The 19,488-nt window shown below is 38.6% G+C and overlaps 1 protein-coding gene across 4 annotated transcripts in view; it reads left to right on the top strand.

Annotated features, from left to right (window-relative positions):
* The window catches only part of phactr2 (phosphatase and actin regulator 2), a 51,111-nt gene extending 36,847 nt beyond the window's left edge, over positions 1-14,264 (top strand). For all 4 annotated transcript variants that reach the window (XM_039784894.1, XM_039784897.1, XM_039784896.1 and 1 more), the window contains 6 exons: positions 541-697; positions 1,037-1,092; positions 3,780-3,841; positions 4,352-4,489; positions 7,056-7,132; positions 8,344-14,264. In XM_039784894.1, coding sequence (XP_039640828.1) covers positions 541-697; positions 1,037-1,092; positions 3,780-3,841; positions 4,352-4,489; positions 7,056-7,132; positions 8,344-8,359 — 506 coding nt within the window. In that variant the 3' untranslated portion in view covers positions 8,360-14,264. The remainder of the gene's footprint in view (positions 1-540; positions 698-1,036; positions 1,093-3,779; positions 3,842-4,351; positions 4,490-7,055; positions 7,133-8,343) is intronic.
* The last annotated feature ends 5,224 nt before the right edge of the window (positions 14,265-19,488 follow it).

Genomic DNA, 19,488 nt, shown 5'->3' with positions numbered 1-19,488 from the left:
CGCCAATGTCACCTGTAGAACTCGCAGTTTAGAGAAGCTCCTCATGACTGTTTGTACATGGCATTCATTTATTTTGTAAACGCTGGCTAAAAACTGGAAAGAACGAGCAGCTCTAGGTTTTTGTTTACATTTGACACAGTGATGCATGCTCTTGAGAGTACACTGAGTCACTAGTTCATTAGGTTCCTCTTGTACTTTCACACAATTTGTGCATTCCAACAATTCACAGTCATGTGCACCTGCAGTTTGTGGTATAAATCGGGCCGACCAGTGTTCTTAAGTATCATTTAGGGTTCAGTTAAGCATTGAAACGTTAAGAACAGACAATAGTGACTTTTAGGATGTCCTGATAGTAAATGCTAAGAATGCCGGCTCTAGAATCTCCTAAACAGCTGACATTTTTAGCTATAGGCTAATCTGGTTTGTCAGTGGACATAAACATGCTGCCATTACTGTGGTTGCATCCTAATTGTCCATGCAGGTTGTTTCAAGGCCCTAAGAAGCCTGTGACTAGTTCTCCCTGTTGCATCTCTGTTCCAGGCGCTCTGGCCATTAAGATCCGCCGACGAGACACCCTAAACATCAAGCTGGGGAATCGACCCAGCAAGAGAGAGCTGGAAGAGAAAAACATTCTGCCGCGAAGCTCCGAGACGGAGAGAAATGAGCTTCGCCAGAAAATAGGCTCCAAACTAGTCAGGTACACACTCAAATTCACACACGCTCAGCATGCTGTGAAAATGTAGCTGGGTGTGAATTTTCATATTAGATTTGGCGGAGCTGTGGGGTAATAACAGAGACTGTTAATTATTTGTTGGTGTAGTTGTGGGCGGTGTACTGGTACAAATGATGCACAGTAAAAATCTGTGCTGAAGTTTAGTTTGGCCTTTTCTACCAGATAAGGCGCAAAGGCTGGTGGCAAACAAGAAAAAGGGTGTAAAAGAAAGTTTTTCAATTGTTTTTCTAAAGTCAGTGTGATGTTTAAAAATTTTATCTGCTCTTTGTAGAAAAGTATGTGAAAACAGTTATCTCTTTTCAGGCGCCTGAGCCAAAGACCCACCACAGAGGAGCTGGAGCAGAGAAACATCCTCAGGCGTAAGTTTCTGATATATACATACTGCACTATTAAACTGAGGGGTGATGGCATACACGTTTTATGGTTATCGTGATGTTTAGAAACTTGAATAGTAATATCACGAAAAGTAAATATGGTTGCATGGAAATGTGTGTGCAGTTGCTGCTACTTTAATTTTCAAACTTGCCACATTTTCATTCACACCTAACACATTTTAAATGTTAACCCTCATGTTGTCCTCAGGTCAAATTTGACCCATTCTCAAAACTTCTATATCAGAAATATGTGTTTCTTTTTTAACCAAATTACTCCAAAAATTAAGTACAATTGCAAGTACTTGATTACTACTTTCATTGAATTTTGGGTATTCAATTTTATAGCATTTGAAAAGAATGCATAGCATTTGAAAGAATTGAAATGGTTTCAAAACCTGACTAAACTTTGACACACGTCTGTGATTCTCCATCAACATACGTTCCTCTAATATTAGTCAAAATCATTCATCATTTCAAAATTAGGTATAATCTGCTATAAATGAGATTTATTGACCATGAATTCCAAAAATACATGTAAAACTATTGGTGATAAGTTGGGGTTAGTGGAAAAATGGCATCGAAAACAACAAAAAAAGTGACAAACATTGAAAAAAGTGCGAAAAAAAAGAACAGAAAATGTGTCCAAAATATTTTTAAAAACACTCAAAAAAGAGTTAATTTTGACCCAGAAAGACAACCAGTGCATGGTCGACTAGAAGACAACACAAGGGTTAAGCATGCTGACAGTGTTGCACAACCTCATCTGATACATACAGTAGTGGGAATGTGTTTACATGCCAGTGAAAAATGTAGTAACACGGGAAGAGATAATGAGCACTGATGCAATATGCAGCCTTGGTCTTATCGCTCAAGCTTGACATTAGCAAACGATATCCCGAGAAAAAATTGCTTTTGTTGTAGTAGTTCCCTGCTGTACAACATGTTTCTAAAGATGCATATTTTACTGATTGCACATGTTTAGAAGCCCTGTTTGGGGGGGTTACAGTTGATAAAACTAGGAACATGGTTCATCATGGCTTTAATGAAAGTGACTCATAAAATGTTCTTGCCAATTCTGATTTCATTTTCTGTCAAGCTTTCCATTTTTATTCTCCACACAAAGAGAAGGTCTACGTAGGTCATTATTGCAAAATAATATGTCTGTTCCATATCTGAGAAATGAGAGGTTCCAGGTTATTGTGGTGTTCCAGCTGTGACAGCAACAGATTGCCCGATACAACCTTGTTTGTCTTAATAATCCGATAGCTGAGACAGATCATATGTCTGTTTAAATTATGAGTTACAGTCTATTAGAAGCTGTACTTTATGTCTCCTACACTGAACTGATGTGCTCAGTCACACGGATGCCTGTATTACTTTACAGACTGCCTCAAAATTGGGTTTAAAGACATTTACAGTTTTTTTTTTTTCTTTTCTTCACAGTACACCACATTAATAAATGTTAGTTCAGGTCATTTAGTTGGGCTTTATTGTGCACACTACACACACTACAGACTAGCCCCGATAAATGTTAAGTAGACTCTGTGATATAGTCAATGACATTTGTGTGTAATGTTACCCAGCAGGGCCTAAATCATTCTGCTGGAGGGTTTTGCTGGCTCGCTTTTTGCGCCAACTTTGCAAAAAGAATTTAGCCTTATGTATTATAATTTCAAAGTTGTTTTGCTCCTGGCCTAACTGAACCAGTTCAAACAGCTTTTTCTCCTACTAAACCCTGAGTAAATATGCTTTATGCTAAGTGGAAAGTAAATAGAAAATAGCAGCCCTAGTTTGTATTCAGTGGATACTACAACACAGGACATTGAAATTTAGAAATATTTTAATACATAGTTGGACACAGCAAGTTGTTACATAACCAGACAGTATAACATGACTAAAAAAAGAACTTGCAGATATCTGAACATTGTTTCTGATCATGTTCATCCCTTTGTGACAGTTTATCCATGAATGTACACTTTCAGTTCTTTGAGGCTGTTACTAAACACATTAAATATACAACAGCTGTTAAACTGCTAGGATGAACCTTCACAACTGACTGGTGTAGTGATACTGATCTATTGACATAAAGAGTGTTTCTAGAGAAAGCTAGGATGCATTTACTTTCGCACCATGAATTTACAACCAGTTGGTTTGCAACTTCATTGCATGGCATCCATCTGGAGTGGTTGATACTTTTAAGTGTAATGGTTCACTGTGTAACACAGCCTCAGTCTGGCCATAACACAGGTAAAATAAAGCCAGCCTCTGATGTGTACAGCATGAAGACCAGGATGACGGAGATTTATTGAGTGACATTTAATTTAGGAAGAGAAACAGAAAGAAAAAAGTAATGCTACACAGTTGTTCTGATTATGGGAAGGAGGAATTAGATGGCTGGTTTCTGTGCTGCGAATCTCAGGTGGCTTCTATTTCTATATATATATAATACATCCATGAAGACACCACAAGAGAGAATGCATTACAGATGTAACTCTTAGGATTCATTCTGTCTCCAGAATAAAGCAAAGGACACAACTTCCCCTTTAGCTGTTGCTTCACAGCCATGGACACACTTTAATATGGGGGATCACATCTTGCTGTTATAATTAGGAGCAGAAGCTCGTTGCAGACACAGTAGGCGTGAAATGACTCTCTTGGTTCTCTGCATGCAGAAAAGAATGAAACAGAGGAGCAAGAAGCTAAGCAAGAGATTAAAAGGAGACTCTCCAGAAAGGTACTGTAAACCACACACACACACACACACACACACACACACACACAAAAAACAGAAAGATCAGAAATGACACTGAGTCTATATTTAGCTGCTAATATGTTTTGCTCCACCTTATAAGTCACATGAGGCAGAAAAGATGCTTCGTGCAGAGAGATCAGCCCATCTAGTGGACACCGATAGAACTGCAACTTGTCTTTCGGTGGAGAAGTTGGCTGCTTTCTGTCTCTCTAGCTCTTGTGGTTATAGATAACATTTGCTTCCCAGAAACCTTTTACATAATCAATATAGGGTACAATAATAAAATGAAACCTAAGCATATAGGCATGTACAGTATGTAAGACTTTAATATAACTAACTAAAAAGAAACACATGAAGACCATGCTTGAATTTTGATGTTTATTGTCGTGTGTGTGTGTGTGTGTGTGTGTGTGTGTGTGTGTGTGTGTGTGTGTGTGTGTGTGTGTGTGTGTGTGTGTGTGTGTGTGTGTGTGTGTGTGTGTGTGTGTGTAGCTGAGTGTGAGGCCTACAGTGGCAGAGCTTGTCGCTCGCAGGATCCTGCGTTTTAACGAGTATGTGGAGGTAACGGACGCCAAGGATTATGACCGGCGGGCAGACAAACCCTGGACACGGCTTACTCCCGCTGACAAGGTGCTACACTTAATATGCTGCATTGTAAAATCTTGATGATTTTGTTATATTGTTTGTTAGGTTGACTACTTTTTTTTTTCTTTTCATTATGTTGTCAACTTACCAACCTGTTACTAGTCAGTTACGCATACTCATATAAATTTGTAACATTCAGCTTTATATCAGCAAGTGAACTACACGTGGTTAAAGGATGTCAAAGCAGACTGCATTGACAAAAGTAAGAGGACACCTGAACATTATACCGATATGTGATTGTAAAATATTTAACTCTAAAAACGTAGGAATTAATTTTATGCTATAACAGCCTTTGTGAAAGCTTTCCACAAAATGTTGGCTGCAGGGATCTACTCCCATGAAGCCACAAGAGCACTAGCGAGGTCGGGTGCTGTTGTTGGCAAATTAGGCCGGGCTCACAGTCAGTGTTCCGGTTCATCCAAAAGGTACGGTGGCCGAGAAGGTCCAACACAAAACAAAAGCTACAACACAAACGCAAAAGCCACAACACAAATACATAAGCGACAACGGAGGAGAGTGTGTTGTTGACAAACGGAGCTGGCGGATGAGCAGGAGGAAAGTTCTTGCATGTTTGAGAAGTAAGTGAAACATGGTTCCTTGCTAATTATGATTACTGTCGCTATGCGATTGTCACAAATAGGAAATGTTCAATATCTATTTAGTTTTTTCATATGTATGTACTCTGCCATTTAGACTACGAAGGAAAGTGTGTGTGTGTGTGTGTGTGTGTGTGTGTGTGTGTGTGTGTGTGTGTGTGTGTGTGTGTGTGTGTGTGTGTGTGTGTGCGTGTGTGTGTGTGTGCGTGAGACCCTAGTTGTAGGGTAAGACTGAGGACATGCAACAAAACCATAGACTGTACAAATGGTAATATACAGTCTATTAACAAACCCTTTTACATGGCTTTAAATACAGTGTAAACACAAGACTCTACAGTCTGAATTCTATTTATTTACTTATTTTATTTTCCAGTAGTAAGCACGAAGAAAGGTCATGGTTAAAATTCTGGGTTTATTTCATTCAGACCAACCTGTGTATGTATGACATATTATGCCCCTGACACTGTAATAGGCAGCATATTGAAGGTAAAACAATTAGCATTCACTTTAAACATCTGTTTACCGTAACCATAACCCCCCCACACACACACACACACACACACACACACACACACTTTCCAAACCAACCGTACCGAGGGAATTTGCCGCTGGGAGCTGATCAATAAACCGATAGATACGGTTAACAAGTTACAAGCGTGTGACAGTGGGATATAATATTTGTACAGCTTCACTAAACGTGACAAACTATAAACTTTAAAAGTAGCACTCGCGCGGTAATAGACGCTGGCCGCCATTTAGCTAACGTTATAGCTTTAGCTTTGTAGCCTAAATGGCAGAGTACATACATATGAAAATAAAAAAAGATATTGAACAACATTGCTTAGTTGTGACAATCACATAGCGACGGTAATCACAATTTGCAAGGAGCCATGTTTCACTTACTTCTCAAACATACAAGAACTTTCCTCCTGCTCATCCACCCGGCTCAGTTTGTCAACAACACACTCACCTCCATTGTCGCTTTTGCGTTTGTGTCGTGGCTTTTGTATTTGTGTTGTGGCTTTTGTATTTGTGTTGAACCATCTCGGCCACCATAAAAAGGTGGTGCTTGGAGTTGATGTCAGGGCTCTGTGCAGTTCTTCCCCTTCACACTCAGAAATCCTTATTTTTGTGGACCTCTCTTGTTGCACAGGGACACATAAAAAACCCCAAACCAAGCGCATGCTTCTACCAGATCTACGGACTAGTTCCATGTCAAGCCTGCCCTCTGCTGTTGATGTGTAGAACTACACAGCATCACATACTATAGACCTCCTGAATGCTGAACCCTCACAGACTTTAATTTCCATCAGCTTGCACTCAGAACGTTTGACTGAGTGCAACAAATGCTGAATGAGGACAGCGACAGGACTTCACGTTACCTGAGGGATCTCTGTTGCCAGTCAAATGCAAGGCTCAGTTTTCAAGAGTTTGTTACTAACTTTCTGAATACAATAATCATCATAAAAATAAACATCATTTATGTTGTTTTAATGACAACAGGAAAAAAATTAAATCAACATAATCATGCCCTAAGAGAACAAAGAACAACGCCCGTTTGCTGCTGTGGACTGTCAACGTTAACCTTACACTTTGAATTGTGAGTAGTTCCCTGAAGCGAAGTCTGTAGCTGTGCAGATTTATGGAAAGTATGCCAAAAAAAAAGCTCAAAAAGTCCATATGAGAGACCACAGACTGGATGTCATCGGAGTAGAAAACACAGCTGCGTAATAGCTATGTTTTGATGTTGTGTGTGTGTGTATTGGGAGAACAGGTGGCCTTGTCCTGCTAGGTGCATTTTTATCATTGTGTGTGTGTGTGTCTTGTGTGTGTTGTGTGTGTGTGTGTGTGTGTGTGTGTGTGTGTGTGTGTGTGTGTGTGTGTGTGTGTGTGTGTGTGTGTGTGTGTGTGTGTGTGTGTGTGTGTGTGTGTTGTGTGTGTGTTCTGCCCCTCAGGCTGCTATCCGTAAGGAGCTGAATGAGTTTAAGAGCCGAGAGATGGAGGTTCATGAAGACAGCAAACAGTTCACCAGGTACTCGATGACCTTCACCCCTTACCCAAGCTGACGATAACTCACGCTTGTAATTTATCACCACACACGTCCTGCTGTTTATTAGCTCACATTGATCAATATTTATATTACTGTAATCCCCCAAAGCCATTTCAACTAACATTGAAACAAGTCATGATATACTGTACACACCTGGGTCGGCTCCAGTTCATTAGCTTGAGGCATTGATTGCCAATAAAGTCAAGGTTCTCGCTCTCATATGTTATTAGATCTGTGGGTCATGGTTTTATATTGCATCACTGTACAGAACACACAGAGATTAAATCCAACAACTAATATACCTATTAATTAAATATATTTCACTAGTATCAGTTAAATGTGGATTTACCTTTAGTAGAAATGTTTCAATATTTGTTACTTCCACTGTTTGCATTAGTAGTTGTCAAGCTGCATTAGGGGCACACACGTATATATATCATCAGCACACTGACCACATGATTGCAGCGGCCGGGCAACTCCCGTTGGAGCATATGACTTCGAGCATATGACTTTCGTCGCACATAGCCTCCAGATTTTGGCATTATATATATTGTATATATTTTGCACCTTATTATTATTGTCCTTTTTAGACTTTTTACTTAGTTGCCCTCTTCCACCTTGTATTAAAACTGCTGCACATTAATTTCCCTTTGGATGAATAAAGTTGTATCTTATCTTTTGTATTCCATAAAAACTAATGAAACCAGTAGCACCTTTATCTATTGCTGCAGCGTTTAGATCCATCATATAAACATCATTACACCAATCGATTTTCATTCCCTAAAGCAATTAGCTGCAGCTCAAAGTGACTATAAATTCATTTTCGAAGGGCGGGTGTTTGAGGAGTGTTTTTGTCCCTGGTGAAGATCCATATCGGATCAAAACACAACAGTAGATAATTGAATGTATTACTGGATTATGAAACAGTGTGCATATTCTAATTTTGCCATGAATATTTCTTGCTTGAAAAAAAAAATTGGAAACGAATAAGAACCAACACATCATGTGTTAAAACTAATTTGATTGCAACCCACGTAACCCTAAACTATACTATGCACGTACAGTATATCTTTGTTCTGCAGTGAGCAACAGCAACAAGAAGAGCTAAACAATGTCGTTTATACTGATTAATTCTATAACATTGTGTGTGTATTGTATTTTCCTAATCTAAGCCTGTGTGTTTGTATTTTTAGATTCCATCGGCCCTAAGCGTTCTCCCTGTCAGCTGGACGTCAGCACCACAAGCTCTCCGGTCCACAGCTCCCAGCAGTCTCCCGGTCCTCCAGATCCTCAGTACACAGATTAGTTCACTTTGCTTTGGGATCCTCTTGCGCCTGATAATGTGTATTTCTGTCTGAAGTGACAGCTACAGGTGTGTCTTAAGGCCTTGGCCATCCGTGAAACATTTGCACATGTCTATAGTCAAAACAGTGGTGTGTATAGCACTCTGATTAGATTATTTATTTTAGATGGCCAGAACCTGCTGGTTTTTTTATGTTTTTTTTTTTTTACTTCAGGCCTTGTCATGAGGTTCCAGGGAGGAAACATGTGCAAAATCACCCTCTTAGTAGTGAATGTGGCTCAATTGTATTAAAGTGTTAGCATACTTGCCAAGGTATGCCTTGTCATAAACTGCCAAATGGCCATATGTGGGCATCCTCCTAGAACAGGAAATGGGAGTGATTGGATGGTTGCGTGCTGATGTCAGTGCCTATGTCATAGATCAGAGGGGAGGAGTGGCAGATACTGCAGTTCATTTTTAGACATATTTAAAGTATATTGCCACTAGAGGGCATTATATCATAAGAGTTATAGACTGTGAGGATGAAGATGTGTATGTAGATGAAGAATAATCTGCAAGTGTTATATTTATAACTGCTGAAGCTGAGGGATCGGTGGACACCTGAGGCTTTAATAGTGAAGTGCAATGAAAATCCCTCTGCCATCACAGCCATTTGTAATCCGCACACAAAGATCATGTACTATTACATATCTTGTGTTGAGTTATTACGTGCAAACCTCTGTTCACAGAGTGCTGGATTATGCTGTTACTTCAGTTTTCATTTTAGGCTTTTGGCTGGAGCTCTTTCTCAGAGAGACTTGGTGCCAAAGATAAAGCAGGGATTTGATTGTTTGCTGGTCTTCTTATTTGGAAGTTTTGATTTTGTTTGGCAAACTTCCTATGGTGGATTTATGAATAGAGAACAGGCACTGAGAGTGTCACCACTGAAGCAATCTAAAGGCCTCTCAAGGAAGTACTTCATTTTCTATTTTCTTGAACATGCTTTTGCAATTTAATGTGTCAGCCTGTGACCCTCGAGAGACTTGCTCACAAGTGGTCCTTTTACACCTTGCCCTAACATGCACTTTGTATCCATACCATATCAGCACAGTTTGATACACTTTTGTTCCTGAGAAATTAAAGGAATTGATAAATGTTTTGTGAAATACACTAGAGCTGAAACAATTAGACAATTTACAAAAACTTAATTTGCAACTGTTTTCATAATCGATTTATAATTTCATATATTTTTAGCAAAAATGTCCAAAACATTGCTGAACAGGTGGGGATGTAATGCAGTTTTTATCATATACGACATTAAACTGAATACTTTTACGATTCGGACCGGATCATATTAACAGGAAATTTTAATATGTTAACTCTGGGAATTTATAATGGAAATTTTCCATTATTTTCTGAAATTTTTTAAATGAAACGATTAATCAATTAATAGAGAAAATAATCAGTAGATTAATCTACAGTCAAAATAATCGTTAGTTGCAGCACTAAAATGCACTTATTCACTTTCTTGTTGAGTTTTAGCTGAGAAGATCGATTCCACCAGCAGGTTATTAGCTTAGCTTAGCATAAACACTGGGATCAGGGGGTGATCACTAGCCTGCCTCTTCACATTTCGGCTTTTGTACATATTAAAAAGACAATATGTTTATTAAGAGGTGCTGGTAGATGTTGTTATCCTTTAAACAGAGCCACCTTGCTGTTTCCCCCTGTTTCTGTTCTTTATGCTAAGCTAAGTTTATCACCTGCTGGTTGTAGCACCATAAATAGCGCAGACATTAGAGTGGTATCAATCTTCTCATCTAACTCTCAGCAAAAATGTGAATGAGAGTATTTCACAAAATTCCTTTAATATCACATGTGAGGCAAAACTAAAATGATGATACGCGTTATAGATACATGTATACTTAAGCAGGGACAAGGGAGGTTATGAAGCAGCACAATGCATTTCTTGGTCTATTTTATACTCCAATGCTCTAGTATTTTGTGCACTCCTGGAAAGATGTTTAGACTTTCATAAGTCTGAATTGATTTATCTTGGGAGGAGAATAAATACAAATATGTAATGCAGTTGGCTGCACAACAACTTATCTACACTCAAGAAGATTTGCCTTTGTTTGAATGTCCAGATAGACAGAAATGTTAGTGTGTGTGTAGATTAATGGTTTGTTAGCAACATGGCTGAGATGGTTTGGCCATTCATCTTTGGTGCATTTATAGATTTTATGCTTCAATGTGCTCCAAATACTCAAGATGTATGTTAATGCAATGCTTTGTAAACGCAAAATGTAAAGGGGATCAATTCATAATTATTTGTTTCTTCGTGAATGCCAGAATGTTTCGCTGAGCTATCAGAAAAATAAAGCTCAGAAAAGTCAGAGGTGAAATGCAGAAGGATGGAGAGAACCTGCACCGATAACTTCCTCTCCAAAATATTTTAGGACTAATATAGAAAACAGGGACAGAAGAAAAAAACAAAACATGGAGTGGGTGTTCACATAAGATTTAAACAAAAATGTTTTTTTCCTCCCAGCACATTTGGACTATAAAGTGATAAACTGATTGAGCTTGCTGACGTCCAAAGGCGTGTGTTCTCACAATAGACCTCCAACCTCGAACACTCGTCATTCTTGCTTCTGAATGTGCAGAGGTTGTAACATTGGTTGTAACATGAAATTATGTACAGCGATGGGAAATAACCAACAGTATTCATTCATGACAATGTCTTTGTTATATGTATTGATCATTTTGTACATAATGTATATCGAGCATGTGCATATTGAAATCAATTTTACTACCAATATGATACAATAGAACTTTGATGTCAATGTTTTAAGCTCTGATTTTAGTGGTCTTGTTTTTTTTTATGATCCCCAGACATTAATAATGAAATGAACAGTCCAGCACATGTATCAGTGCTGTTTCTAGGCAGCATATTGAGCACAGTATGTTGAATAACGGTCACGTCTTTTCCAAACCTACCTGTTTCCTGAACACCACCATGGACAAGCCACTCTCTCACTGCTTAGTCCGTCTTCTGTTCCACCTTCACTTTAACTGAAGGTAGCAGGTGAAATGCAGTAGATATTTCATGGATGGAGACTCAGTTTAAAAGCAATTTATAGCCTAATCCTTTCTGGACTTTTGATTGATTTCTTCAAATGACCGTAGGTCACCTTGCACAAACTAGAAAAAACCAAACCGGATGTGACTTGAAATTTAAACTACGTTGATTTAGGCACAGTATGTAATCCAGTTGCATTTTATAAGTAAGTAAACATGAGTCTGATCAGTTGCACATAGTGTGAAATTAGCTTCTATGAAGCTGAACATACTGCGGCAAATACTGTAATAAAAATGTTAGCACAAATTAAAAGTCTTGGTGGAACAGCTTCAATTCTGTCATGGCTGAGTAAACATGAATATGCTGCTTGAATCTCTGTAGAAAAGAAAAGTTCATCTCCGAAGCATAAGTGATACCATTTATTTTAACCCAGCCTATTTAGCATTTGTAAGCTGTTTATAGTTAATGAGTAAATGGTTATGTAGGTGTAAGCAGATTTAAAGACATTTAAAGTGGCTATAACCAATATTTTTATGACAATATATCAAGTGACAATGTGAAAAGGGTCGCTCATGGTGATAAACCAGAGATTTATCACCCATAGCTGCAGCTCCCCTCGGCTTTACCAAGATTTACAGCGAGTTTCAGCCAAGCGTCAACCTCCAGTGATGAACGACACGGAAGTGCCAAAACTGCAGTTCCCCAAATGACCACTTGAGGCTGGCTCCAAAAAGGAACCAATCCCCAAAAAACCTCCATATTAAAATATACAACTTTACGGCAGAATTAAGCATTTTTACAGCCTCTTTAGCTAAATTCCCCCTTCATGACAACTGTATATGGGGTGGATTTTCAAGTCATATTAAGGCTCAAAGTTATGCATAATTAAGGGTGTGCCACTTTGAGTGACAAGTAGCTGCCATCATAGGAGGCGAGTATAAACTGTAGGCTTCATTCGGCCCCCCTCAGCTCCATCCATGCTCCACCTCTTTGCCCATTTTTGGATTAGCCGACGTCAGGCGCTGCCAAGATGGCGACAGCCGGAGCCACCAGGAGCTGCCAATTTTGAGCTTAATTTGGGCTCTTCAGAAACCTGTGGGTGACGTCAGATACTATTCCATATTTTATACAGTCTTTGGTTTCAGCTCATTGTTTAGATGTCCGGTTCACAACTTTACTGTTTTGGTTCACTTTCACCACTCTCATAGTGTCATTGTCGGCCGCAGCGTGCAGCTGTTTTCAGCTGTTAAAAACCTACTGAGCACTACCTGCTCAGCACGAAACATCACACAATTAGTAACTAGCTGGTAAACAAAGTGGAGAAATTAGCAGCTAAAGAGACAGAGAGATTAAACAGAGTGAATTTTAGATTTACATTTGCCAGTTGGGCTGAAACATGACCCCAAATGAATAATATTGTTGCTCCGTATCTGATGAATGTGTAAATAAGCAACTGTTTGCCATATCAATTTAAAAGTTGATAATATGTCAATACTATGTTTCCGCTGCCAACAAGTTATTGCAAGTTGAAGTGTTTAATAATGTAATTGTTAACAACTTAAACTCCTTATCCTTAAGCATCCACAACAGCTGAATAAACATGAATACTTTGTAACAGAATATTATAACATTAACATTCATAATCATATATAATGATGTCTACACAAGTTTTGGACACATACTTATAAATGGTTTTAAACCTGTCTGTGAATAATTTCTACATGTGTATGAATAGTTGTTAAATGCTTTGTTACACTAAGGATTAGTTGTAATAACAGTTGTTATACTATGCTATCATTCATTCATTAGCTGTTTATACACCTATTATGGATGCTTAATCAGAAAATGTATAATTAGTGACAAATTACATTAAACACTTAAAAATGTCTTTCTATTTGCGTACAACTAAATTATTGTGTTACAGGAGTATAAGAAGCTTTAGAAAGCTTACTTGTTTGTGAATCTACAGGGAAGAGCTCTATTTTAAAACCGGTGACTTTTTCTTTTTTGCAACACTGATGCATAAATCCATATTTTAGTCCAGAATTAGCATCTAGACAAAGCAGTTGAGAGCGTGGAAGAGCCTTGACAGTTGGTGTTCTAACTAGTCAGTATTAATCACAAGGAGCGAGTCCTGTAAAAAATGGCGGCAGTCTGTTTCATCTCATCTTGTATGGAACTAAATAAACCTTCTGAGACCCAAATGTTGTAAAACACCCCACATTTCTCTGCACCGTTGATAACTTGGAATATATGAAAGGAAAGTATCAAAAATGTCCTGCCGTTAGATTTCAGTTGAGGGGGTTCATTCACAGACACATGCTTTTCCCATCCGCTGCTGTTCATTTGCAGTACTGGAGGCTTCCACCAGTTCATGAAAATGTTTACATTTGAGGATGTCTGCTGTTGTAATGGTGCTTGGGGCTTCCGCAAACACCCCCCCACCCCCCCAATCAAATCAAATCACAGAGCCATAATCAGCTGTTGTTGACTGAAAGCCTTTAATCTTAACATATTATTTTTTTCTTGATCATGTGAAATCCAGACTAAGGTATGTGATATGCTGGGGATTTTGTGTCGGTCAGTCTCAATATAAACCCTACAATTTTAAATGCATTGACAGTCTTTGAAATGCATTGTTTTTTAATTGATCTTTGAAGTCACAGGATGATGTCATACATCCCAAAAACAGCTACTGTTACGTCCAAACAGTGTATATTGTTTTTGTATATAAAGAACCATGAAATATCTATTTTTGACAGTTTTTTTTTTCTTGTTTCTATAAGATCAGCATAGAAGTATATCTGAAGTAGATAAGTAGACTTGAGCATACTACACAGTCTAAAAAAAATGTGTGAGTAACATGGATGCAAACAGAAGAGCCAGATAACATGCCCAACAAGCATGTTAGAAAAAGCGGTTTCCTTGATCCCACTTCTCTTTTTTCTATCATTGTTAATTGCTGGCTGCACTCCTCAGAGCTGGTTTTAGGAAGAATATCTCAGAGTCCTTGAGACATGAAATGGAAAGACTGTCTCAGTAGGGTTTTATTTTTAAATACATTACATAATTTCTTGAAGATTTATTTTATAATAAAAAAAGTGCCAATTTGGAATTTTTCCACTGATGCCATAAGGATGGCTAAGAGAGATATGTACAGCCTAGACACTTAAAGGTGTAGCAATTAGTGACAATTAAGCCTTTCTAGGATATTAGATTTTTTCTTTTTAAATTGAAAAAAAAAATCTTTACCAGCTTTTCTCATCCCCTTCATGTGCCCTGAATTTGAATAATTGTCGAGGATGACAGCGTAATTGCTCTTGAGAAATCTGCATTGAACCGTGCTGGACCTTTTGATTCTCGCTGAGTTTCTGCTTGGGTTACAAAAGGACAAACGATGTTGCTAAAAGTGAGATGACACAGTGTATTTTTATTAGCCATGCATTTTTATTAGCATCTTCAGCCTCCAATTTGCGAACACAATGTGACAAACAGCATTGAGAGTTGAATGGCTTTACTCTGCCGTGCCATTAACACTAAATTTTGACAAATAGATTTCCAATGAATATTCCAGTTAAATGCGAGCTCTGTGAATGCTGTTTGTTTGCACTGTTTTGATCTCATGCTTGCTTGCACGTAGGCAAGGCAAGGTAAGGCAGCTTTATTTGTATAGCACATTTCAGCAACAGGGCAATTCAAAGTGCTTTACATAAAATATTAAAGAGCAGCTAAAAACGATAAAAAAATTAAAAACAGATAAAATATGAGAATAAAATTTACAGTGCAGTATAAGAAATTAACAATTATTTAAAGAAAGGAAACCTCAAAAAGAATAGAATTTTGATGCATCTTGATGCGTGTTGCATACATTTTACATTTGAGCGAGTGTGTATTTTGGTTGATATGAATACCAGCCCTATCCATCAGCCTCACCCTGAGTACGAGCCTGCCAGCTTTTAAAGAGGATGTGGTCGTAGTGGAGTTTGTTCTGAAGAAGCGTACAAGAAATTGAAAGCGATAGAAGGAGGGATGAGGAGATTCGGAAAAAGATTGCGGAGACAGAGATGGTAGGAAATGAGAGACAGTCAAATGTTGAGAATCACCAGTGGGGCTTCAACTTTAAAGACCTCTGATAACCTGCAGGCTTTGGAATTGATTTTACATAACAAATGTGCTACAGCTTGACCCCAGTGACAGGAAACGTGTGATTCAAGTTGATTTTTGATTTGCTTGTGATGTACGCCCACCTTTCGACTATTCTGGCGGATAATCTGTTTTCTAGAGCAAAGGAAGACAGCAACATAACTAGGCAGCTGGCACTTATATCTGAAAGATGCTCTGCTGGACCACAATGTTCATAAACCTCTTGCTCTCTCTCTCTATCTCTCTCACACACACACACACACACACACACACCTCACATCTGACCACACTCAGCCCTTAAATCCTCACCTTTACTCTAAAATTCACCTCAGTTATATTTTTCCCAACCTGAATTTAAAATCTAAACCTTAAATCCAAACGCAGCTCTTTTTTTAAAGTGTTAAACAACCAATCTTCTCCAAAAGGTTTTCACTCTTTAGCCCCGGGGGGGGGGGGGGAAAAAAAAAAAAAAAAAAAAAAAAAAAAAAACCCCCCCTCCCACAGGGGAGGACAAAAAAAAAAAAAAAAAAAAAAAAAAAAAAAAAACACACTCCACATTAAGACAGGATGGGATGGCAGTTTTGTCCCTGGCACGCTGCCTGGAGGTCTGGGCTGTAATGTAGGTCTGCTACTCAAGTGAAAAAGGGTGGATATTAATCATCAGTCTAATACCCTGTGATGTTACAAAAAGTGTAATTATTAAAATGTTTATTTCAACCAGTCTTCCAGTTCAGTCATTCCACTTCTTAAATTACTTGCACTCTTTGCAAAAAATGACAAAAAGGTTATGAAAGATTAACAACGCAGTGAAGAAAAAGAAATAATACTAAAACAAAGTCAGCTTTCAATTTTCTCTGCTCAGAAATGTCATGAAAAGGATGTTGTTCTTTAAGAACTGAGGGTGACAACCTGTATTTCAAAAAGACTCCACTTAAACTGGATTTGTCATTGCACAAATGATCAAAAACTCATTAAGTATTTTATAATAAAATAATTTACTTTCCTCCTTTGAGTGCCATTACTCCATTTCTGTTTGCATTTATTCAGAGAAAATGATGCCAGAAACGCACTGCGGCATTCTTCACAGAACAAATTCAGTGTTTTTCCTTGCTGCAGAGTCATTACTTTGTGTCATTTATCTAGGATGTTTCCACTCCGCTGGTAAGCCTGTCTGAGCAATAGAGATGGAGAAAGAAAGAAGGAACAGAAAGTGGGAGAAAAGGAAGAAGTGATGAGGTTTGCAGAAGGGCGTGTAAACAGTAAGAAGATAAGAGTTTACTGGAGGAGAACAATGGAGAAAGAGGTTTAAGGCAGATAGATAGATAAAACAGGTGGGTGGCAGAGAAGGGCAAAGATAATTGGATTGTGGGAGCAGTCATATTTGACGAGGGTGCATGTGCTGCCTGGACCTTTTAACCATTTGGCTGAGGTCCTCTGTAATCAGAGGAGAGCTGAACAAGATGCTCACATCAGCATGAACACAGAAAGGCCAAGTGGTTATTAGAAGATGCCATACATTGTTCCAGATACTATTTAAAAATGTAAACACACAGAGATGTCAATGCAGTTTCCAGTGAAACTGTAGCTTTTAAAGGGTCATGTCTAGGAATAGAATTAATTGTCTAGACCAGGGGTCTTCAATGTTTTTTAAGGCCAAGGACGCCTTTTAATATATATATATATATATATATATATAATAGAGACGGAGCAGGGAAAACCGCCCCACACAACATATTGTATAAAATTGAGTTGCGTATTAAACTGTTCATACAATAACGTGTAGGGCTGCCTAAAGCCTTCATACGTACCTTTTTATGGTGCATACATTACTAAGCTATTAAAATTATAGATATATTTATACATCATGTTTTAATGTTAAACATACATGTAGCACAGTGAAACCTCATCGTTGTGTACATTTAAAAACAAATCAGAAATAGGCCAATTTATCTTTCCTAATAATATGTTGGACTCATGTTTATGTATATTTTCATACATATTAACTTTTGGGGGAAAAAAATGAAAAGATTAAACAATGACTTGGGGTCCCCCAGCAGTAACTCTGAGGACCACCTAAGGATCCTGGACCCCCCCCCCCCGTTGAAGATCTCTGGTCTAGACTATCAAAACACTGCAGGGTCTGAGTGGTCACAGAGGTGAGGTGATAATGATCATTCAGATGGATTGAGTGGGTGTCGGGCTGTGAGCTGTCCAAGCGGGCCACTAACGTCAGTACCAGTGTGAAGGATCCTCATCATCAAAAGGGAAGAAACTGCTTCAAACGAAGTTGAACTTTATTTTTCCGTAGGTTTCAGCTTGAATACTTCTGGATGTTGGAAAACAGAGTAAAATGTGGGAAGGAAGATGTTATGCATGTCCAAGATGATTATTAATTGCATATGTAATGCCTGTACAAGATTTTATGGCAATCCATCCAATAGTTGTGATATTTCAGTATGGATCGAAGGGACACACCATCCTTAGAGCTGCACCAGTGTGGCTAAAATGGCAACATATTACACCGGTGTGATCATCTGTACCAGTGGTTCCCAACCTGGGGTCCGGGCACCCCTTAGGGGGGCGGCAAAGATCACAGGGGGTGTGCAAGTCTTTACCTGGTTTAAGGTTGAGGTAAAAAAACCTGGGGCTCAGCTTTTCTTAGACATAAGTAGGGGGGGCGCCAAGGAAAAAAGGTTGGGAACCACTGATCTATACCAAAATGTAACACAGGTTTTTGGGCTACAGCTACACAGAAGTGGATACATTATCAAACCTTATTCTGTATTTGGTTCATTACCCTAAAAACACTATGCTGAAAATATACAAGGACGACAATTTTGTTTTTGTGTGTTAAGCCAAATTCTATTTCTGCTGGTTCCAGGTTTGTCTCATAATATAGCACAGCTGCTGGGATTTACTTTGCAATTTATTTTTTGTTTTTGTGGACTTCAAAACCGGATGGGTATGAAATGGAAGTAGAAAATATGAATAGTATACATTTAGAGAAAACAAAAGACATTTTATTCCAGAAATATCAGGAACCATCCATCCGCTCAGGGGCCTAGTAGATTTTCATATATATATATATATATACAGTATATTCACCTCAGGATGTGTATTATGAGCATACAAAACTTTTTGATGTCCCTGCACTGTAAAAGTCTTTATGATGTGTATGTGTGTCTTGGCAGGCAGGACATTGTATTTATAGTAAAGGTCGGCAGAAGGAAAAAAGAAAACTGAGCAAGCTGTTTCACTAACACTTTTCCCTTTGCTGTATGAAAACACTTTAAAATGCATTTCACGTTCAAAAAAAATTCAGCCTATTGAATCGTTTCTCCTATCTGCTGGTGATTCTCTCAGTTCTGTTAACACGTGTTCCTTGCTGTCTTCTTTAGAGAAAACCATAGACTGGAGAATACTCTCTCTCTATCTCAGAGTGCTTCACCTACGACGTGGGTGTTATAGCTGTATTTGAGAGCCTGTAATCAAAGTATGCCCACCTGCAATCCGTATTCCCATTAAAAAAGGCGGAGTCCATCTCCACTTATGTCACTGGACAGGCCACTGGAAACTAAGGAGCAGACTTCTATTTATGTGCTCAGAGAGAACAAGTCAAGCAGTTTATGAGAGACCTCACGCTGCTTTCATGCCTGACTGACTTCACGACTCTCACAGTGAGGACAGATGGCGAGGACTTACCCCACTAAGTAACCCTCTAACACACACACACACACACACACACACACACACACACACACACACACACGATGAGACGTGATGCGCAGCAAAAGAACTTCCTTGGCATCCACTGACTTGTCTCTCAATCCA

This window comes from Perca fluviatilis, chromosome 19, assembly GCF_010015445.1.
Source record: "Perca fluviatilis chromosome 19, GENO_Pfluv_1.0, whole genome shotgun sequence".
NCBI classification, from domain to species: domain Eukaryota; kingdom Metazoa; phylum Chordata; class Actinopteri; order Perciformes; family Percidae; genus Perca; species Perca fluviatilis.
The sequence above is the reverse complement of the archived record's forward strand: the minus strand, read 5'-3'. Positions and strand labels throughout refer to the sequence as shown.